At 45.1% G+C, this 22070-nt stretch overlaps 1 protein-coding gene across 4 annotated transcripts; it reads left to right on the top strand.

Moving 5' to 3' along the window:
• The first annotated feature begins 15109 nt into the window (after nt 1-15109).
• LOC123179970 (uncharacterized) lies at nt 15110-21625 on the top strand. 4 transcript variants are annotated; one of them, XM_044591907.1, is made up of 4 exons: nt 15110-15390; nt 15477-17346; nt 17762-17821; nt 17908-18846. In XM_044591907.1, the coding sequence occupies exons 2-4, from the start codon at nt 17211-17213 to the stop codon at nt 18600-18602; spliced, it is 891 nt and encodes a 296-aa protein (XP_044447842.1). In that variant the 5' UTR covers nt 15110-15390; nt 15477-17210; the 3' UTR covers nt 18603-18846. The 4 variants fall into 4 exon arrangements, 3 of the variants coding, with proteins under 3 accessions (XP_044447842.1, XP_044447843.1, XP_044447841.1); XM_044591908.1 differs by lacking the exon at nt 15477-17346; XM_044591906.1 differs by lacking the exon at nt 15110-15390 and having other exon boundaries at nt 15404-17346.
• Nucleotides 21626-22070: the final 445 nt, after the last annotated feature.

Here is a 22070-nt window from a genome sequence, read left to right as displayed (position 1 = left end):
TGGATCTTCAAGAGGAAGACAGACGCTGATAGTAGTGTTACTATCTACAAAGCTAGAATTGTCGCAAAAGGTTTTCGACAAGTTTAAGGTGTTGACTACGATGAGAGTTTCTCACTCGTATCTATGCTTAAGTCTGTCCGAATCATGTTAGCAATTGCCGCATTTTATGAAATCTGGCAAATGGATAAACAAAACTGCATTCCTTAATGGATTTATTAAAGAAGAGTTGTATATGATGCAACCAGAAGGTTTTGTCAATCCTAAAGGTGCTAACAAAATATGCAAGCTCCAGCGATCCATCTATGGACTGGTGCAAGCATCTCGGAGTTGGAATAGACGCTTTGATAAGTTGATCAAAGGATATAGTTTTATACAGACTTGCGGTGAAGCCTGTATTTACAAGAAAGTGAGTGGGAGCACTACAGCATTTCTGATAAATATATGTGAATGACATATTGTTGATCGGAAATGATGTAGAATTATTCTGCAAAGCATAAAGGAGTGTTTGAAAGGAGTTTTTCAAAGAAATACCTCGGTGAAGCTGCTTGCATATTGAGCATCAAGATCTATAGAGATAGATCAAGACGCTTGATAAGTTTTTTTTTCAATGAGTACATACCTTAACAAGATTTTGAAGTGGTTCAAAATGGAACAGTCAAAGAAAGAGTTTCTTGCCTGTGTTACAAGGTGTGAAATTGAGTAAGACTCAAAGCCCGACCATGGCAGAAGATAGAAAAAGAATGAAAGTCATTCCCTATGCCTCGGCCATAGGTTATATAAAGTATGCCATGCTGTGTACCAGATCTATTGTATACCCTACACTGATTTTGGCAAGGGAGTACAATAGTGATCTAGGAGTAGATCACTGGACAGCGGTCAAAATCATCCTTACTGGAATAAGGATATGTTTCTCGATTATGAAGTGACAAAAGGATCGTCGTAAAGGGTTACGTCGATGCAAGTTTTGACACTAATCTAGATGACTCTAAGTCTCGGTCCTGATACATGTTGAAAGTGGGAGCAATTAGCTAGAGTAGCTTCGTGCAGAGCATTGTAGACATAGAAATTTGCAAAATACTTACGGATCTGAATGTGACAGACCCGTTGACTAAAATTATCTCACAAGCAAAACATGATCACACCTTAGTACTCTTTGGGTGTTAATCACATAGCGATGTGAACTAGATTACTGACTCTAGAAAACCCTTTGGGTGTTGGTCACATGACGATGTGAACTATGGGTGTTAATCACATGGTGATGTGAACTATTGATGTTAAATCACATGGCGATGTGAACTAGATTATTGACTCTAGTGCAAGTGGGAGACTGAAGGAAATATGCCCTAGAGGCAATAATAAAGTTATTATTTATTTCCTTATATCATGATAAATGTTTATTATTCATGCTAGAATTGTATTAACCGGAAACTTGATACATGTGTGAATACATAGACAAACAGAGTGTCACTAGTATGCCTCTACTTGACTAGCTCGTTGATCAAAGATGGTTATGTTTCCTAGCCATAGACATGAGTTGTCATTTGATTAACGGGATCACATCATTAGGAGAATGATGTGATTGACTTGACCCATTCCGTTAGCTTAGCACTCGATCGTTTAGTATGTTGCTATTGCTTTCTTCATGACTTATACATGTTCCTATGACTATGATATTATGCAACTCCCGTTTACCGGAGGAACACTTTGTGTGCTACCAAATGTCACAACGTAACTGGGTGATTATAAAGGTGCTCTACAGGTGCTTCCAAAGGTACTTGTTGGGTTGGCGTATTTCGAGATTAGGATTTGTCACTCCGATTGTCGAAGAGGTATCTCTGGGCCCACTCAGTAATGCACATCACTATAAGCCTTGCAAGCATTGTAGCTAGTGAGTTAGTTGCGGGATGATGTATTACGGAATGAGTAAAGAGACTTGCCGATAACGAGATTGAACTAGGTATTGAGATACTGACGATCGAATCTCGGGCAAGTAACATACCAGTGACAAAGGGAACAACGTATGTTGTTATGCGGTTTGACCGATAAAGATCTTCGTAGAATATGTGGGATCCCATAAGAGCATCCAGGTTCCGCTATTGGTTATTGACCGGAGACGTGTCTCGGTCATGTCTACATAGTTCTCGAACCCGTAGGGTCCGCACGCATAAAGTTAGATGACGATTATATTATGAGTTTATGTATTTTGATGCACCGAAGGAGTTCGGAGTCCCGGATGAGATCAGGGACATGACGAGGAGTCTCGAAATGGTCGAGACGTAAAGATCGATATATTGGACGACTATATTCGGACATCGGAAAGGTTCCGAGTGATTCGGGTATTTTTCGGAGTACCGGAGAGTTACGGGAATTCATATTGGGCCTTAATGGGCCATACGGGAAAGGAGAGAAAGGCCCCAAAGGGTGGCCGCACCCCTCCCCATGGACTAGTCCGAATTGGACTAGGGAGAGGGGGCGCCCCCTTCCTTCCTTCTCCTTCTCCCTTCCCTTTTCCTACTCCAACAAGGAAAGGAGGAGTCCTACTCCCGGTGGGAGTAGGACTCCCCCCTTAGCGCGCCCTCCTCCTAGGCCGGCCGCCTCCCCCCTTGCTCCTTTATATACGGGGGCAGGGCGCACCCCATAGACACAACAATTGATCTATTGATCTTTTAGCCGTGTGCGGTGCCCCCCTCCACCATATTACACCTCGATAATATCGTAGCGGTGCTTAGGCGAAGCCCTGCGTCGGTAGAACATCATCATCGTCACCACGCCGTCGTGCTGACGAAACTCTCCCTCAACACTCGGCTGGATCGGAGTTCGAGAGACGTCATCGAACTAAACGTGTGCTGAACTCGGAGGTGCCGTGCGTTCGGTACTTGATCGGTCGGATCGTGAAGACGTACGACTACATCAACCGCGTTGTGCTAACACTTCCGCTTTCGGTCTACGAGGGTACGTGGACACACTCTCCCCTCTCGTTGCTATGCATCACCATGATCTTGCGTGTGCGTAGGAAATTTTTGAAATTACTACGTTCTCCAACAGTTTGTTGGAATAGACCGGGCCGCAGGGCGGCGACTTGCACACACATTTGTTGAACAATGCAGTATCAGTACTGGAATTCTGTTGTACGCTGGGTGCCACGGACACTCGGCAAAGGGCCGAAAACCATCGGCAAATCCTTTGTCGAGTGTCACCCTCGGCAAAAGCCACCCGGCGTACACCTCTCCGGCAAACAGGAAAGACTTTGCCGAGAGCTAAAAAGTACAGCTCGGCAAAATAAAGTAGTTAACGGATAGCAGACGGGGACGGCGGTTCCTAACATGTGGGACCAGGAGAACAGGCCGAGGGCCAACTTTGCCGAGAGCACCACTTGGCAAAGAGAGCTAGTAGCAGGTCGACACGTGTCAGCTCCTGACATGCGGGACCAGGAGAACAAGCCGAGGGCCAACTTTGCCGAGAGCTACACTCGGCAAAGAGAGCCAGGTCGACACGTATCAGCTCCTGACATGTGGGACCAGGAGAACAGGCCGAGGGCCAACTTTGCCGAGAGCACCACTTGGCAAAGAGAGTCAGTAGCAGGTCGACACATGTCAGCTCCTGACATGTGGGACCAGGAGAACAGGCCGAGGGCCAACTTTGCCGAGAGCGCCACTCGACAAAGAGAACCAGTAGCAGGTCAACACGTGTCAGCTCTTGACATGTGGGACCAGGAGGACAAGCCGAGGGCGAATGTTGCTGAGAGCGCCACTCGGCAAAGAGATCCAGTAGCAAGTGGACATGTGTCAGCTCCTGACATGTGGGACCAGGAGAACAGGCCGAGGGCCAACTTTGCCAAGAGCTCCTCTCGGCAAACAGACCCAATAGGAGGCTGACACGTGTCATTCCCTGACATGTGGGACCACGAGAACAGGCCGAGGGCCAACTTTGCCGAGAGCCACTATCGGCAAACTCTATCTGTGCCGAGTGTGGCTCTCGGTAAACTGAGCCAATAGGGGAGGGCCACGTCACTTGTCCTAAAAGTCGTGCCCATACTTTGCCGAGGGCCACCGTTGGCAATCCTTTTGCCTTTACCGAGAGGCCCCTCGGTAAAGTTGTCAGGAGCACTACAGGTTATTATCCTTTACTGAGAGGCCTCTCAGTAAAAGTGCCATGTTCTACTAGTTGGTACACTTTTACCGAGATCCCTCTCGGTAAAGGGTGCATGCTGGTCCAGTTTCACAGTCTTTACCGAGAGGCGCCCTCGGTAATGGTGTGCCCAGCAGCCTTTTTCATTTCTGTTTCTTTCCTGCAGTGAAACATATACAGCAGCCGCATATACTTAATCACACATAGAACATGTCACATATAGGCATCATTGAACAAAAAAAAGCAATGATTCTAAAAAACATTCCACATAAAAGCAATAGTGCCTAAAAGGTGAAATAGTAGTCAAGACACTCGACTACCACAAGTTTACAAGTCTCAAGATGCAAGAGTTCTCAAGCACATACAAGGAACAGTTTCAAATAGAACATAACATGAAGTTCACGCGATTTTGGAGATTGGAGTGATAACATCAACATTAGAAGGCGTCATTCCGTTTGCTGCCACAACTCCACCAACTTGAGGTGGAACTACCGGAACATTGTTTGACCCTCGTGATGGGTTGAGCTGTGATGGATTGACCCAATAGTGAGATGAATGCATATGGTAATGCCGAAAATGGTGATAGAAATAGTTTGAACGAAACTCACAATGTTCCACTCTGGCGTCAGTGGCATCTCTGGCACTGGTTGGCCTTGCATGGAATAAAGATTGGCCACCATATGTTGTAAAGACTTCACTAGATCATCTTGTGCCTTCAGCTTGGCCCGGTTTTCATCTCCTTCTTTCTCGGTGTCAATCAGTCAAGTCTACAATATGGCAATGCAAATGTCATTCATGCTGAAATGCAAATATGCAGGACCATGAAGGATCAATGAAGAAGCACTGACCTGAATATCCTCAATAATGCTCACGGAATGTGGTACGTGACGCTCTACGGAGGAGTAGAGCCAGTACTCATAGCACGGAGCGTGTTGACTCTCGGAAGGGAGGAGGTTATGACAGAATCAAGGTGAACTGCCATTTGGCCATTTGGTCTACCGCCTGCCGCGGCAATGGCCACAAGAGGGTCAAACGGTAGCACATGAGGATCAGCGTCAGGCCCGTACATCTCCTTCAATTTTTTGGTGTAGTTCTCTCCATCTAACCGGGCTTTAGAGCTGATCCAGTCCCTCTCCGGGTGGGGAGGGTCCTTGTCCTTGTCGTCTTTGGTACGTTTGATGGTCCATGCCTCGAAGTAAGTGTCGTGGGATTGTCACGTCAGATGTCCTAGTGAAAGGACTTAGTCGTGGAGCCATCACAACTAGGAAGCTTAAAGGGGTTAATCGGGACAAAGGACACGGGGTTTATACTGGTTCGGCCCCTTACGGTGAAGGTAAAAGCCTACGATCTAGTTTTGAGTGGGATTGCTTATGTCTCGATAACCAAGGAGCGGAATCGCTTGACCTAGCTCTCGATCTGATGTTACTTGCCCTGAACCACCGTTGGGTCGTCCCTTTATATACAGAGGTCGACGCCCAGCGGCTCACAGAGTCCCGGCTAGCTCATAAACAGGGTCTGGCTCGGTCTCTAACTATTCTTGCCTTACAAGTCATGTACATATGGCGGTTTATCTCTACGGGCCTTAAGTTGCCTCTGGGCTTTGGGCCCTTACTGAACCGCCATCTTCGAGCTTGGTCTTGGGCTTCAAGCGTACTCACAGGTATAACCCGGCCCCTCCTGGGCGGATCATACCTAATAGTTATATCCCCAACATTAGGCCCCAGATTGATTTGAATTGGTTCATGTCAATCTTCAACACTTAAGAAAAAATCTCCTGCTCTTTGTTTATGGAATCTTTGTAACCCGCCATGATGTCATCTTCCGGATCCGTGGTAACCTGCCATGACGTCACCTGCTATGAATGCGCGTTTTGTCCAACATATCTCAATGGATCTTTATCTTAATAACCATCCCAAAAATCGAGGCATCTTTGCAGCTGGATAACTATGTCTTTGGCCTCCTCGTTTTTTGCGCCCACTCATCAGTTTTCCTTTATAAATACGCACGACTAGGTCTCTTCTCATTCTCCCCTTCCTCATCTTCTTCCTCTCGCAACCCTACTGCCACTCGAGCTTCGCCGCCACCGCAGCGCACTTCGTCTTCCTCGACCCCGGCCGCTGCATCGACCTGAGTTTGTCCAGAGAACGGCAGCGACCCTCCGCAGTAGATCTGCGTCCGTAAGTCCTTGCCTTTCCGCACCTTAGATCCACATTAGGGTTTTTCGAGTTCTTCTGTGTTCTTCGTTGTTCGTCACGGATTCTTCGTAGTTTCTCCCCCGCAGCCTCTTTTGATCTAAAAGAAGTATGAAACTCATGCGGTAGCTGTTTCGCATCCATTTCAGATGCTAGTAGATTCCTTTTTCTTGTACAAAGGCCTCTTTAGAACTGATGAACTCCTCTGTACTTCGTTTTAGGTCTAGAATATTTCCTTTTCTGAATAGCCGTTTGATCCAAAATAATAACTGCAATCTGCGAAACTTGTTTATGCAACACTTAGGCAAAAAACTTTATCTGTTAGATCTACCTAGCCATGGCGACTCTTATCACCGGCTTAAAAAGGCAAAGCTCAATTTGATACTCTGAACCACCCACGGCGGTTTAGATAACTTTAACTGCTCATGGAGCCCATGGCGGCTTAAATAATCTTGACATAATTATCCTTATACAATTAGGCCCCTTATAAGCCACCATCTTGAGTATGCATTGAAATATCTTTCTCTGGCTTAAATTTGAACCGGTTATTTTTACTCTGTCTTAGGATTTCATCACAATGGCACCGAAAGCTCCCACTTCCTGCAACTGGGTCAAATCCATCGTCACAAACACTCTGCTGGATGACTTTGTGAAGACCGGCTATCTGCCGAAGAAGGAAATCATGTCCTATCGTGCTCCTAACCCGGAGGAGGAAATTCCTCAGCCCAAAGCGGGGGAGGTTATTGTTTTCACGGATCACATGAACCGGGGTTTCTCACCGCCCGGCTCAAAATTCTTCAGGGATGTCTTGCACTTCTTTGACCTCCGTCCTCAAGACATCGGACCCAATTCCGTGTCTAACATTTGCAATTTCCAAGTGTTCAGTGAAGTATATCTCGGAGAAGAACCCAACATATTACTCTTCAGAGAGTTATTTTACTTGAATCGCCAGAATGAATGCGCCAACGGCCAGATCTTGGAACTTGGTGGTGTCTCGATCCAACATCGGAGAGACGCAATTTTTCCCTATGCCAATCCGCCGGGTCATCCCAAAGACTGGAACCAGACATGGTTCTATTGCCAAGACACTTCTCCGGCTGATGAAAATCCTCTGCTCGGTTTTCGTGCACTACGTCTTGATTCCAACCATCAGCTTCCTGACAAGATTACAGCCGCCGAACACAAAACACTCGCCCCCACCCTAGCTAAAATCAAAGCTCTTCTAGGGAACGGGTTAACTGGCATCGATTTAGTCCGGGTTTGGCTCACCTGGCGGGTCATTCCATTGAGCCGCCACCCCGGCTTGATGTGCACCTACACAGGCAAAAAGGATGACCCACTGTGACATAGTTCTGATGATTTGCCTGACTACATTATCAACGACATGACCAAGTCTCTCCTGAATGAGAGCCTAGCAGACTGCGGCAAAGTGGGCTTAAGCCCCTTCTGCGAAGCTAACCCGGCTCCAGCGGTAAGCCGCCGCCATCTAAATAAATTACCTTTGTCTTTTGATGTTTCATCTGTACTCATACTCTTGTTGATTTTCACAGGCTGGTGATAAATTTTGGAAAGTTAAGTACGACCATGAGGCTGCAAAGAATGCCAGGAAGGCCAAGAGAGCCGCCAGAAAAGAGGCTACGAGGAAGAAGGGCAAGAAAGCCACCGCCTCTGACTTGCTTCGGCTAGAAGATTCTTCTGAGTCGGAGGTAGCCCTTGACTCTCTTGGCTCCTTTTTTAACCATCTTATTGACACTGATTATCAGCAGGAGGACACAGGAACAAGTCATGGCAAGGATGAAGAGGTAACTATCATTTCCTTCGACTCCGAGCCTTTGCCAAGACAGAAAATCCGAAGAGTAACCCGGAAAGTAAGATTTTCGCATCTCTTAGCTTATCAAGATCCTTAATTTCTTTTGAAGCGACAGATTCACGAGAACCGGAGGCAGACCCGGACCAACAAGGATGCGGAACTCTCCTTCGGCCTACCTAACCCATCAAGGAAGCGTCGGAATGAGGTCACCTCTGATTTAAATCCCTTTTATCCTTTGGCGGGTCTAACTCGTCAACCACTCAATTCTTCTGACTCGAATTATCAGGAAACTTCACCTTCCTCCGGCGAGTCAATGCAGTCCAACTTGCCGGCTTTCAAGACTGCTCCAGGGTAATGATGATTTTGCTTACCCTGTATTCATTTCAATTCATTGCATTTGCACTAACCATTTGATCTTCATGCAGCGGAAAAGCCAAGCCCAGTAAAAAGGTGAAGAAGAATAAGCCGGCCGAAGAGCCGATTTTCAACGAGCCAGAACTTGGGACGGCCGCACCTGAAACCTCAACCCATGAGCCGCTACCTGAGCTAGCACATGACACGCCCATGCCAATTGCTGACCCGCCTGCCGAGCAAGCCGCCGATGGCTCTGAAAACCCGGAAGTCCCTAGCCCGGTCAAAACGGATGATCCTCAAGACCGTGATGTTGAGATCACCAAGACCGGCTTTGCTGAACCGGGGAGGCCAACCGTGCTAGCCAAGTGTTCCGCCAAGGAGGAGCTTCTGGAACGCCGCCGAGTCAAGCTTGATGTCGCTGACTATACTCACATGAGTATTGGAGAAGTCTTTTCTGGCTATATGAGCCAAGTGGACAGCAGCCGTGACATCGAAATTGGCATGGTGAAGCAGATGCACCAAAAGTTTGAGGTACAATCCTTTCTCTGTACTCATTTATCCTTACTATGCCAGCCCCCAAGTCTATTGCTTATGATGAATATGCTGTAGACTTAGAAACAAACTTAGTCAAATTAGTAATATACTTGGATAAAATATGTAAGAAATACGGCGTACTCCATAGTCCCCAAGGGGCGGCTTAATCAGCATGGTTGAGCCGGTCCTTCATATGGTTATATAGAATAAGGTACTTGAAAAGCTTGAACAGCAATATGCATTAGCCCCCAAGTGCCAAGTACTGTTGCTTGCAAAGTGCTTGGGACTTACTGTCATGAACCGCCACTTTAAGTAAAATTCTTCAGTAGACATTAGCCCCCAAGTGTCAAGTGTTGTTGCTTGCAAAAGGCTTGGGACTTAATATTGCATCATGATTGTCCTGATTTTGACCCGGTATTTATACAGGCCGCCACAAGTCAACTTGAGTCATAAGTATCTGACTTGAAGAACCGCCTTGAAGCCCAAGAGACGGAAACCCAAAGAGCCGACTCCAAGTTTAAATTCAGCGTTTCTGAACAAGAGAAACTGAAGAAAAAATTTGAAATGGAGAAAAAGGCCTGGGCTGATGAGAAAATTGATTTGATCAATCGAGCTAAGAAGGCAGAGGCGGCTCTTGAAGAGGCGGCCGGTGAATTATCCGGCTTAAAACGCCATGTCTCTCAGATGGTCGCAGCAATCTTTGGTAAGCCGTCCTGCAAGTGTCATATATTTAAATTTTTCAAGTGATTATATAAATTTTCATTAACTCACCTGACATTACTATGCAGGCCCTCGGAGTTCAAATCTTAACCAAGATATGTTGATCAAGCTGAAGGCGGTTTACACGCTGGTGGAACAACTCTACACCGGGTCTCAACGCGCCTTAGCCACAGTGGCTTTGTCAAATGAAGTGCCTACCCTCCTGGCGGATGTACTGAGGAAGCTTTGTGTGCTACCCCAACGGTTCAATGAACTAAGGCGGTCAGCTGCAAGAGCCGGAGCCGTGGCTGCCTTGAGCCGGGCCAAAGCTTGGCTACCGGAGTTAGACCCGGCTGACATCGCCATTGGCTATCCAAGCCTGAAGGAGGATGGCACTCCCTTTGAACAGGAAGACTTTGCCACATGTGTGAAGGAGATACGCCCCGTGGCCACCCTGATAGCTGATGAAGCGGATCTCACCAAGTACCAGCCGGGTTATGACGCGGAGAACCGGAGAATTCCAACACCTCATTATAAAGTGACCAGCCTGATCCCTCCACTCCGTAAGCATATCTTCACCCCTGAAGTTGACCCGGCCGGACTAATTGATGATGAAGCTGAATTTGAAGCTTTGAATGGCATTGACTGGTCATCATCAACGTTCTAGGAAAAGGAACAGGGCGAAGAAGCGGAGAGGGCTGACCCGGATGCTTCAGGCCAACAAGGAAACTGATCCGCCAGGCGGTTTATATCTGTGGCTTGCCGAAAAAACAATGTTAATCATTTTGACTCAGGGAGTCATGTAATAGGGTAGAAATAACTTTGTTTTGCTGTGCCATCGTGCATGTTTTTGGTGCTCAAAACTATTAAGCCGCCATCTTATATTCACCCGTGTTATACTTCTCATCTGGTTTCCTTATGCTTGATCAAGTTTTTTAACTGTCCTGCACAGAAATAGATCACAAGATCCCTTGGCGGCTTACCGCAAGGCGGGTTATAATATCTTGATATATAACCATTAAGATGGAAAAAGAATCACAGATAAGCCTGTTGTGACATATAATTTTGAAACACAACTATGATATCATACATGTGATCTCTTGATTTGTACTGCCGGTTTATATGACCCGAACAGTAAGGGTGATAACCCAAACTTTTGAAAACCAGCACTTCCAAATATATGATGACTCTCATATGTTGGCGACTTATCATCCAAAATCAAGCCGAGTTAAATTTAACCATACTTCCACTGAAATCTTTGAACAAAAAAATCTCAAGTCAAATAAAGGCTGCTTTCAAATAAGACTTAAACCAAATAAGAAGAAACAATCGAGGCTTCTGATTCGAATACGATCAGTAAACCGTTCCAAAGGGGTTAAGCTAGGATTCGAATACGATCATGTAGCGCCCAGTGGCTTTGGCGTTGCGCCGATCAAGAGGGTACCAACAGCTATGTTCTCTTTGGTTCGAATACGACCTATGTTTGAACAGGAAGCCCCCTAATGACCTTGAGAGTTTTTTAACGACTCTGATTCGAATACAATCAAAGTCGGTTCCCAAAAGGGGTTGAGCTATGATTCGAATACGATCAAGAAGCCCCCTAGTGAGCTCGGCATTGTGCCAATCAAGAGGGTACCGACAATTATGTTCTCTTTGGTTCGAATACGACCTATGTTTGAACAGGAAGACCCCTAATGATCATAAGGTTTAATGTCTAGATTCGAATATGATCATAAGCCGGATCAAGCGGGTCAAGCTAGATTCGAATACGATCAGCCCCAAGTGATCATTTAAAATGACAATGACAATGACATATTACCTTTGAGGATGAAAAAGGACAGAGGTCCTGCTTTATTACTTATCATAATATATACATCGTCAAAATATGTACATCATGAGAGCCGGTGGCTCAAGTGTAGTAAGACCGAAGATGAGCGATATTAGACGGCCGACGGGTCTCCTCCTCCGACTTACGTGAGTCTTTGTGCTCTCGAACATCGATAAGGTAGTATGACCCGTTATTCAAGTTCTTGCTGACCACAAAGGGACCTTCCCAAGGTGGGGATAACTTGTGTGCATCAGTTTGATCCTGGATGAGCCGGAGCACCAAATCACCTTCCTGAAAGGTTCTGGACTTAACCCCGCGGCTGTGATAGCAGCGCAGTTCCTGCTGGTAAATCACCGAGCGAGCTGCTGCCAAGTCACGCTTTTCATCTAACAAGTCAAGTGCATCCTGACGCGCTTGTTCATTGTCCGCCTCAACATAAGCCGCCACGCGGGGCGAGTCATGACGAATGTCACTAGGGAGAACCGCCTCGGCTCCGTAAACCATGAAGAAAGGCGTATACCCCGTAGACCTGTTAGGAGTAGTATTGATGCTCCATATCACAGAGGGTAACTCCTCAACCCAACAACCCGGCGTCCGTTTCAAGGGGACCAAAAGCCGGGGCTTGATGCCTTTCAAGATTTCCTGATTGGCTCTCTCCGCTTGACCATTGGATTGGGGGTGAGCTACTGACGAAACGTTAAGCCGAATATGCTCACGTTGACAAAATTCTTCCATGGCGCCTTTAGACGGATTAGTACCGTTGTCAGTTATAATGCTGTGTGGAAAGCCAAAGCGAAATATCACCTTTTTCATGAACTGAACCGTCGTGGCTGCATCACACTTACTAACTGGCTCTGCCTCAACCCACTTGGTAAACTTGTCAACCACCACCAAGAGGTGGGTTTTCTTATCTTTGGACCTTTTGAAAGGCCCAACCATGTCAAGCCCCTAGACTGCAAACGGCCAAGTAATTGGAATCATCCTCAACTCTTGAGCCGGCACGTGAGCACGTCCCGAGAACTTCTGACAACCGTCACATTTACTGATCAGATCCTCTGCATCAGCATGAGCTGTCAGGCAATAAAATCCATGACGAAAAGCCTTGGCTACAAGGGACTTTGACCCGGCATGATGGCCACAGTCCCCTTCATGAATCTCACGAAGGATTTCTTGACCTTCCTGAGGAGAAACAGAACGCTGAAACGCCCCAGTGACACTGCGATGATGCAACTCGCCATTGGCAATTGTCATTGACTTAGACCGCCGGGTTATCTGCCTGGCCAAGGTCTCATCCTCAGGCAACTCGCCGCGGGTCATGTAAGCCATGTATGGCACTGTCCAATCTGGGATGACGTGAAGAGCCGCCACTAATTGTGCTTTTGGGTCAGGAACAACCAAGTCTTCCTCTGTAGGTAACTTGACAGAAGGGTTATGCAGAATATCCAAGAAAGTATTAGGTAACTTGATAGAAGGGTTATGCAGAATATCCAAGAAAGTATTAGGCGGCACCGGCTTACGCTGAGAGCCCAGCCGGCTTAAGGCATCAGCCGCCTCATTCTTTCTGCGGTCAATGTGCTCCACTTGGTAACCCTTGAAATGTCCAGCAATGGCATCAACTTCACGGCGATAAGCCGCCATGAGAGGATCCTTGGAATCTCACTTGCCTGATACTTGTTGAGCCACCAAATCTGAGTCGCCAAAACACCTTACCCGGCTTAAGCTCATCTCCTTAGCCATCCGAAGACCATGGAGTAAGGCCTCATACTCAGCTGCATTGTAAGTACAGGGAAACATCAACCGTAGCACATAACAAAATTTGTCACCTCGAGGGGAAGCTAGAACGACTCCAGCCCCCGAGCCCTCCAATTGCCTGGACCCATCAAAGTGAATAGTCCAATACGTGTTGTCTGGCTTCTCTTCAGGCATCTGCAGCTTTGTCCAATCGTTGATGAAGTCCACCAGTGCTTGAGACTTGATAGCAGTGCGTGGCACATACTTTAAACCATGGGGTCCAAGTTCAATGGCCCACTTGGCGACTCGTCCTGTGGCCTCTCTATTTTGGATGATATCTCCTAAAGGAGCAGAATTGACCACAGTGATGGGATGCCCCAGAAAATATTGCTTAAGCTTCCGGCTTGCCATAAACACCCCATAAACAAGCTTCTGCCAATGTGGGTACCTTTGCTTGGATTCAATAAGTACCTCACTGATGTAATAAACCGGCCGTTGAACCGGAGACTCCTTGCCAGCCTCCTTGCGTTCCACCACAATGGCTACACTGACGGCACGTGTGCTAGCAGCCACATATAGCAATAAGGGCTCCTTATCAATGGGAGCAGCAAGAACCAGAGGTTCAGTTAGTTGTCTCTTCAAATCTTCAAAGGCAGCATTAGCAGCATCGCTCGAGACAAAATCGTCTGTCTTCTTCATCATCTGATACAACGGTATGGCCTTCTAGCCTAACCGGCTTAAAGCAGCGATACGACCCGCCAAACGTTGAACATCATTGATACACGCCGGTTTAACCAAAGAAGTGATTGCCTTGATCTTCTCCGGGTTAGCTTCAATCCCCCTGTTGGAAACCAGAAAACCCAAAAGCTTGCCTGCAGGCACACCAAAAACACACTTGGCCGGGTTAAGCATCATCTTGTAGACCCGAAGATTATCAAAGGTCTCCTTCAGATCATTTATCAAAGTCTCCTTCTCTCTGGATTTCACCACAATGTCGTCCACATAAGCATGAACATTGCGCCCAATCTGATTGTGAAGACAATTCTGCACACATCGCTGATAAGTCGCCTGGGCACTCTTAAGCCCAAAAGGCATAGACACATAGCAGAAGGCTCCAAATGGAGTAATAAAAGCCGTCTTCTCCTGGTCCTTAACTGCCATCTTGATCTGATGATAACCAGAATAAGCATCCAAAAAGCTCAAACGCTCACAACCCGCCGTAGCATCAATGATTTGATCAATATGAGGGAGAGCAAAGGGATCAGCTGGACAAGCCTTGTTTAAGTCTTTGTAGTCCACACACATACGCGAAGTGCCGTTCTTCTTAAGCACCAGCACTGGGTTAGCCAACCACTCGGGATGAAAAACTTCAATAATGAACCCGGCCGTCAAGAGCGGGCCACTTCCTCACCAATGGCCTTACGCATCTCTTCATTGAACCGCCGAAGAAACTGCTTGACGGGCTTAAATTTTGGATCACTATTGAGAGTGTCACTACAACAAAATTGTCGCGTAAGGTCGCTTTTTCTGGGATGCTTTATAATTCGCCTCTACATCCATGGATACCAGCAAAATAAAGACGCTTCTTAAGACGACTGAAAGGCGTTGCATAGTTATTATAAGAATTAGGTATTTATAAAATAAATATATATTTAAATAAGTTAAGGACGAATTTTGAGACGTTTCACACGCGGCTTTATCTTTGGTATATATATAAAATTTTGGCGCTCCCAAATTCGTTTTGGTTTACCGCTTTTTTATGGATGGATCCCGCGTTTGTTTTGGATTTTTTTTCACTAACTAAAACTGGGGTCGTCGCCCACGAAACCCATCTTTTCCGCTCCCAGTTTCTTCAACCCACCATATCCAATCTGCGGCGGCTCCAAGCCTCGCCCCGAGAGGTGCCCTCTGCCGGCTACGTCTGGTCTCCTCCGTCGACGACCTCACCAGTCAGGGCCGGTCGGCTTCCCTTGTCCTCCCCGTGCCCTGGCCGCACCTCTCCTGGCGTCGTCCTCAACGTCCGCAAGCCAGGTCCATGCCGGCGTCATCCTCCTGCCAAAATTCTGCCACATCAAGCCGGCGCACCCTCGAATCCCATCTGCTCTATCAAGCAGGTGCTCCCTCGAATCCCATCTGCTCTACAGTTTACCATTATATCTTTACATCTTTCAATTGCGCATCTCACGCTTCTTATATCCAGATTAGTTTTCACCAAATCTCACCATTAAGACCAACCAGCATCCATCAGGGAACTCATGTATCAGATTCAGATCTGATGGAGCAACCACATTGGTGGTGCGTCTTGCAACTTGTGTACACGTTTTATGTTCTTTATCCACTCTGTAACTTACGAATTTGGTAGTTCGTCCTTTTAGAGGATAAGGAGAGAGTACATTAATCCGGTTTACTAGCAGGTGCTACCTCGAATCCCATTATGCCAGTATGATCGAATGACTTGCCATTAAGCAGGTTGCATTTACTTGTTGTAAGAGAGATCCACTTTAATCTGCTATCACAACATGATTCCTACCTCCATCTTTTAAGAGAAATTTGATAAAATTACACATTTTTTCCTCATACTTTGATCCTATGACTCACCTTTCATTTTCTTGGATAAAATGGCATACTTTAGATTGATAGTTGGCCAAAATGGCACAAAGTGATCTTTTTCCTCTATTTCTAGATCAAAGCCTGCACGTTAGATTATTTGGGATGATTTTGCCCTCCTGTACCAAAATTAGCCGCGAGACAGAAGGAGAGGAACAACAGGGCCGCCACCTTGCCATCCTTCCTCCCAGGCGCTGCTCTTCTCCTGCCGTCGCCTTGCCGTGCTCTGCCCGCCCGCCCGTTCATGTGGAGGAGGAGGCGTGGATGTGTTGTGGTAAGCTCGATGCTCCCTCGCCAAGCGGCAGAAGGCAAGCCCCGCTCCTTACTCTCGCCGCACCGTTTTTTCGAAGTGTGCCTCAACATCTTCTTAATGCTGCCGTGTGACCCTCTGTTATGCCCTGATGTCGACGCTGCCATGCACCATGCTGGGCGTCCCTTTTGTAGTTTGCTCGCTTGCATTGGTCGCTCGGGCTGCTAGAGCGTCCGTTGGTCGCTCCTGTCGCTAAAGCTACTGGCTAGTTGTAGCTTCTGTAGTTGCTCGATGCTATCTCTGTAATGGACGTAGTTGCTGCCTGAAGAAAGTAATTGGCTCTAAATATTCATACGAGTTGCTAGCTTAGTTGTAGCTTCTGACAACAACAGGATATGGATGCTTGTTGATTTAGATGTTTAGGTAGCACACTTTAGCAGCATGTAGGGATGTAATCAACATGCACACGATATGGCACACTTCACAACATGGGGTAGGGATGTGGAGTTGCGAGGATAGGAGGACTTGAGAGCGGGAATCAAACTGCAGGGTCTGAAAAAGGGTCCACTCTTCGTTGGAGACACAGGGGAACAGCTGCGGTGAGGCGATGACAAGAGAACGGGCTAAGCATGGCGAGATGGTACTGGGGAACGTACAGCGTGTCGATAGGAAGGACGGCGCGCTGTTCTTCCTATCCTCCTGTCTCGTGCCCGTTTCTTGTATCGACCGATAGGTTCAATTGAACTAGAGGAAACAAGCTAAGGCCCTGTTCGCTACGAAGGATTTTCTAAAGGAATAATACAACTTTCCCTACCTGCGGATATTTTCCGATGGAGGCGTTTGGGACAAAGGAAAGAGCGCTCCACTTTCCTTAGGAAAGGCAACTTTCCAGCGATTTTCACCTGAACCAAAAAATCTACCGAGACCTAATGGAAAGGCACAGCCGCACAGGAAAGAGTCACCGCCGCTCCTCTCTCTCTCTCTCACTCCCGCCTCCTATCTCTAGCACTCCCGCCATTCCCCCCAAATCCCCCATGGAGAAGAAGGAACCCTAGACTATTTTGTCGCGAAGTCAACATGGAGAACCAGCGGAGCGCTGTGGGCTGGCGAATCCACCCTCCTCCGCCTCCCCATCTCCCCCCTCCACCCCCTCCATCCTCACAAGTGCATGACGACCAGAAATTTGGGGAAAGTCAAGAAATCTCCCTAGAAGGTAACCATCCAACCCTTTTTGGTTTATTCTCCTAAAACTTACTAGTACTTGTTGATTTCTTCTCCTAAAAATTATTCTCCTTCAGATTTATAGGCTTACAAAAATCGAAAATAGGTCATACAGATTCAGAATGTTTATTAGATGCATAAACGAATTGAGATTATTTCTTGTGTGTTTAATTTGTTACACAGAGATAGATCTACTTCTACTTGTTCATGTACGATATATGCTAGCAGGAAGTGTTGCTAGCCTGCTAGGTGAGTTCCTGTATAGCTAAACCATGTATTTATGCAAGGCTTGACTAACATGTATGATGATTTTGCATTTGTTTCGGCCTACTATGGAAAATGGACTGAACTTCCTGGTAGTGTACGCTACAGGATATCCATTTTCTGATTTGATTTTTTTATATCAGTGCTCACCTGGCGAGGAAGGTCATTTCCATACTATGAAGATCTTTTCGCTCTATATGATGGTGAGCTTTAAATCATTGACTTAATTGGCCCAATTTTTTTGGCTGATTCTTATAAATATTCTTTTTCTTTTACATAATTCATCTAGGACGCTATGCTCAGGGAAGGAGTTGTCATGGCATGGATTATTATGCGAACAAAGCAACGCAACTCTCACAGTTTCCCACATCACATTCACCACAATTGCAAGGGCCAGAGGCGCATTTGCACACACCTACACCAACCATACATGCTCCTGGTGATTCATCCATGCAATTTGAAATTGAAGAGGATAGTGAAAACACAAATTGGTTTTCTAGCAACAATACATTCAGTCAAGTGGAGGCAAACCCGACTCAAGGAAATGACTTGACATTACATGCTCCATCGCAAGTTGAAACAATACCAATTTCCTCACAACGTGTTGGACAGACCTTGCATGAAATTCCACAAGTTGTACATCGCAATCCTCGACCATCTAGCTCAGCTCCTGTGGTTACCAGCAGCAAGAGAGCGAAAAAGCAAAAGACGACTAGTATTGATGATTTTCATGAGAGATACCTGAAACTCAGAAGGGAAGAAATAGATAGGTTTGCAGCCATTGAGGAGAGGAAATTAAAGGACCCCTTCAGCATCAAAAAATGCATCAAAGCACTTGAAAAGTTGGAGGGTCTTTCGATGGCAGATATGCTAAAAGCAGCGGACATCTTCACCGCCAACAAGGAGAACAGGGAAGTATTTCTATCATTTTCAAGTAACGAATTACGATTAGGTTGGTTGACTGGAAAAGTTCGGAATACCTAATCAAATGAAATTAGTATTTCGTGCTAGCCTAAAATTGAGATATATTTTGTACATGTGCATTTATGGACACATGGTTATGATCCTTGGCGTAGGTAACTTGTAATAGAATGTGATATATTTTGTACATGTGCATCTCTGGGCACATGGGTGTGATCCTTGTCATAGTTAACTTGTAGTAGGTTGTGCATGTGCAATACTGGGCACATGATTGTGGAAGTGTCAAAATCATTCAACTTTTAATGCAGTGTTAAATGGCTCTTAAAGCAATGTCTTTCTGCAGTGTTTGACTAAAATAATCATATTAAATGAGTGGAGTACAGTACAGCCAAATAATTACATAACATGAGAGAAAATTACACAATACATATGCTTATCTTTTGGCAATGTAATCTGCCCACATTTGCATTGCCATGGCATCTCGCATCTCATTTCCAGCTTGTCTCAAGTTGTTAAATACAATCACATCTTTTTTGTATTTCACATCTCCATCTGGTACATCCTTCATATTGCTTTCATTAAAATCCATTGTAGCTCTGTCAGGCAGTGTCATATCTCCATCGTGTAGCCTTATGAAATTGTGCAATACACAACAAGCTACAACAGTATCAACTTGTGTGTCAATATCAAACATTGTAGCTGCCTTTAGTATGGGATACCTTGCTTTCAGTATGCCAATAATTCTTTCGACATGATTTCGTAGTTGAGCATGTCGAAGGTTAAATAACTCCTTGTAGCATTGTGGCCTTTGTTGAACTCTTCCTTGTTCTTGTAAATTATATCTAGTTCCTCGGTATGGAGCAATGAATTGGGGTGTATTTGCAAAACCCGCATCTACAAGATAAAATTTACCAGGCGGTACATTGAATCCATGGTCTAGTGCATCTTGCAAAACCCTTGCATCTGATGCAGATCCCTCCCATCCAGCATGTACATGCACAAACTTCATGTCAAAATCACAGGCAACCATTACGTTTTGTGAAAGACTTTGTTTTCTATTTCTGTATGGATCTTGTTGCCCAGGAGGAATAGTCATGGGAAAGTGAGTACCATCTATAGCTCCAATACAGTTCTGCAGATTTAGTTCTATAGTTAGATATATAAATATAAGCTAGATTTACTCAATACCAATTCACCATGATAGGACTTGAAAACAATTACCTTAAAGTATGAAAACTTTTGTTGCCTTAATATAGGATGCTGGTGTATAGAAGGTTGTATGTAGTTGCATGTGAGCCGTGTAATCGCGCTGAGCACGGCGTGGAAGTAAGTACTAACTGAATATGCACCGTGCTGGAATCTGTCTTGCAATGTTCTGTTGGTTGCGTTCTTTGATACTGCATATAAAAATATGGCTACTTGCTCTTGCACAGAGATATACCTTGCATCCTGGAGAAGTCGCTTTTCTTGCAGTTTTTGTACTAAAGCTTGAAAGATTGATCTCTCCATATGGAACCGCCATTCACATAGAACCTCGTGGCCGGTAAGAGCTTCATGCACATAAGTAGCTCCATTCAAGATGGATGTATGTATTGCTCTCCTCTCAGATGATTGGGATGAGCTACCTTGTACTGTAGGGAGTATGAAATGTACAAAATCATCTTCGTTTCTTGACCGCCGGCTATAGTTTGGATACATTCAGCTTCAGGAATGAATGGATTTTGAGGTTAGAAGAATGAATGGATTCCTGCTACAAGAATGAACTATGCTTTCCTAGAGAAGTTCTTACAGGGGAGGAGAAGAAATGACAAGCAAGTTGCTGGCAGTGCATTGTTTGTGCTTAAATAGCAAGAGAAAGAAGAAGCAATGGCTAGAGAAACAACAGCAAGAATACAATGCCCAAGCACATAACGGCTAGTTCTGTTTCCTAGAGAAGTGTGCAGATTCCAAAACTTTTTCCCTTTGTTCAGAACACCCCCATAAGTTCCCATTCCTCTTAGTGGAAGCCTGTAGGTTTCACTTTGCACTCCATCCCATACCTATGCTTTTTCCTTCTCCTCTGTTTTGTCAACCCATGTCCCGAACAGGGCCTAAAGGGAAAAACTGTCCCAAATAATCTGATGTGCGGGCCCATATGTAGAAATAGAGGAAAACGTTTAGCTTGTGCCATTTTGTCTAGCTATCAATGAAACGTGTGCCGTTTTATCAAAAAAATGAAAGGTGGGTCATACGATAAATGTACGAGGAAAAGTGTTGTCATTTTATCAAGTTGCTCATCTTTGATTAACTATGTATAGTTTTAGCTTTCGCAAACCAGCGTCTCTTGGCTTGCCCTACTACTTACGAAGCAAAATGACATGTCTATGTGGTCTGCACTTTATTAGTTATACATGGCTTCACATGACTTTGTGCGGCAGACAAGGCGTACTTGTTTCACCACTAATGAACTGTACATATTGTTTTCTTGATTTTTTTTACTTTAGCTACATAGATGCTCAGTATGTTTCATAAATGTACCATTTGGGGAAGTGTTTATGCATCTTAATTAGGCATGAGTAAGATTAGAACAAGTCAAGTTATGTACATTTTGAAATATATCCAAACTAGATATAGTTTCAGTCAGTTGAATCACATACGCTTGCATGGTTATGCCAATTGTTGTTTGCCTGCCAATCTGATACTATTTCGAAACATTTTAGGTCAAAAAGCCAAAGCTGACCACTCCAACACAACCTAAGACATTTGTGCTCCAAGACAACGTCAAGACATTTGTAAGGAACATCTCTCACAGTTTCATCATAGAACATTTCATCTTGCACTAATCCAAAAGCTTATGTTCTAAACTTCTCTTTGTTAATTTTTTCTTCCAGGGTAGCTGAGAATTTAGAATTGGAACGCATTGCAGGAGCAAGGAGCAACCACACAAGAATTAGTCTTTAAATGAACACATATTATGTATAATGTATGGAAAGCTTAGTTCTAGTTTGTAGTATCTTTTAATTATTTACATATTTCATATGAATGTTGGATCTGATGCAGTTGTGAACTCCATGTCTCCATACACTTTTAGTGGATGTATTTGTTCCTATACTTGTTACAAAGGATGCTAATTCTGAGAATGGATTGCTTGCGAATGCAATTGCTGATGTCGATTGATGCCTTTATATATTGATGTTTGATCAATCTACACATGCATCCCTACCATAATAAAGTAAATGAATTTGAAATGAGGAATACAAGGTAATATTAATAATCAAATAACGATTAAAGTAAAATACTCCATACCCACAAAGAAGCTTATTCACATAAAGAGATGAATATGACGTCTCAACATAGCATCTATAAGCAATGGGCCCACATGAGTAGAGGCGCGATATAAGCGTGTGATAGAACGTCTCTATTTTGTAGAGACGATTTTGAACGTCCCAATATAGCGTCTCATACAACGTAGACACGCTAACAAAGCGTGTCTACCTGTTTTGAGACGGTCCATGGGGAGACGCTCCAAGGACGCTTTACTAAATCGACTCT

This window comes from Triticum aestivum, chromosome 1D (genome assembly GCF_018294505.1).
Source record: "Triticum aestivum cultivar Chinese Spring chromosome 1D, IWGSC CS RefSeq v2.1, whole genome shotgun sequence".
Classification (NCBI taxonomy): Eukaryota; Viridiplantae; Streptophyta; class Magnoliopsida; order Poales; family Poaceae; genus Triticum; species Triticum aestivum.
Note: the sequence above shows the minus strand (reverse complement) of the source record. Positions and strands in the feature narration are given on the sequence as shown.

What these genes read in the sequence shown, in the direction of transcription:
- LOC123179970 (XM_044591907.1), top strand. Translation starts at nt 17,211, where the DNA reads ATGGAGAACCAGCGGAGCGCTGTGGGCTGGCGAATCCACCCTCCTCCG. An exon ending in TCAAGAAATCTCCCTAGAAG is followed by an intron (nt 17,347 to 17,761) that starts GTAACCATCCAA and finishes TTTTTATATCAG; the next exon opens with TGCTCACCTGGCGAGGAAGG. An exon ending in TCTTTTCGCTCTATATGATG is followed by an intron (nt 17,822 to 17,907) that starts GTGAGCTTTAAA and finishes TAATTCATCTAG; the next exon opens with GACGCTATGCTCAGGGAAGG.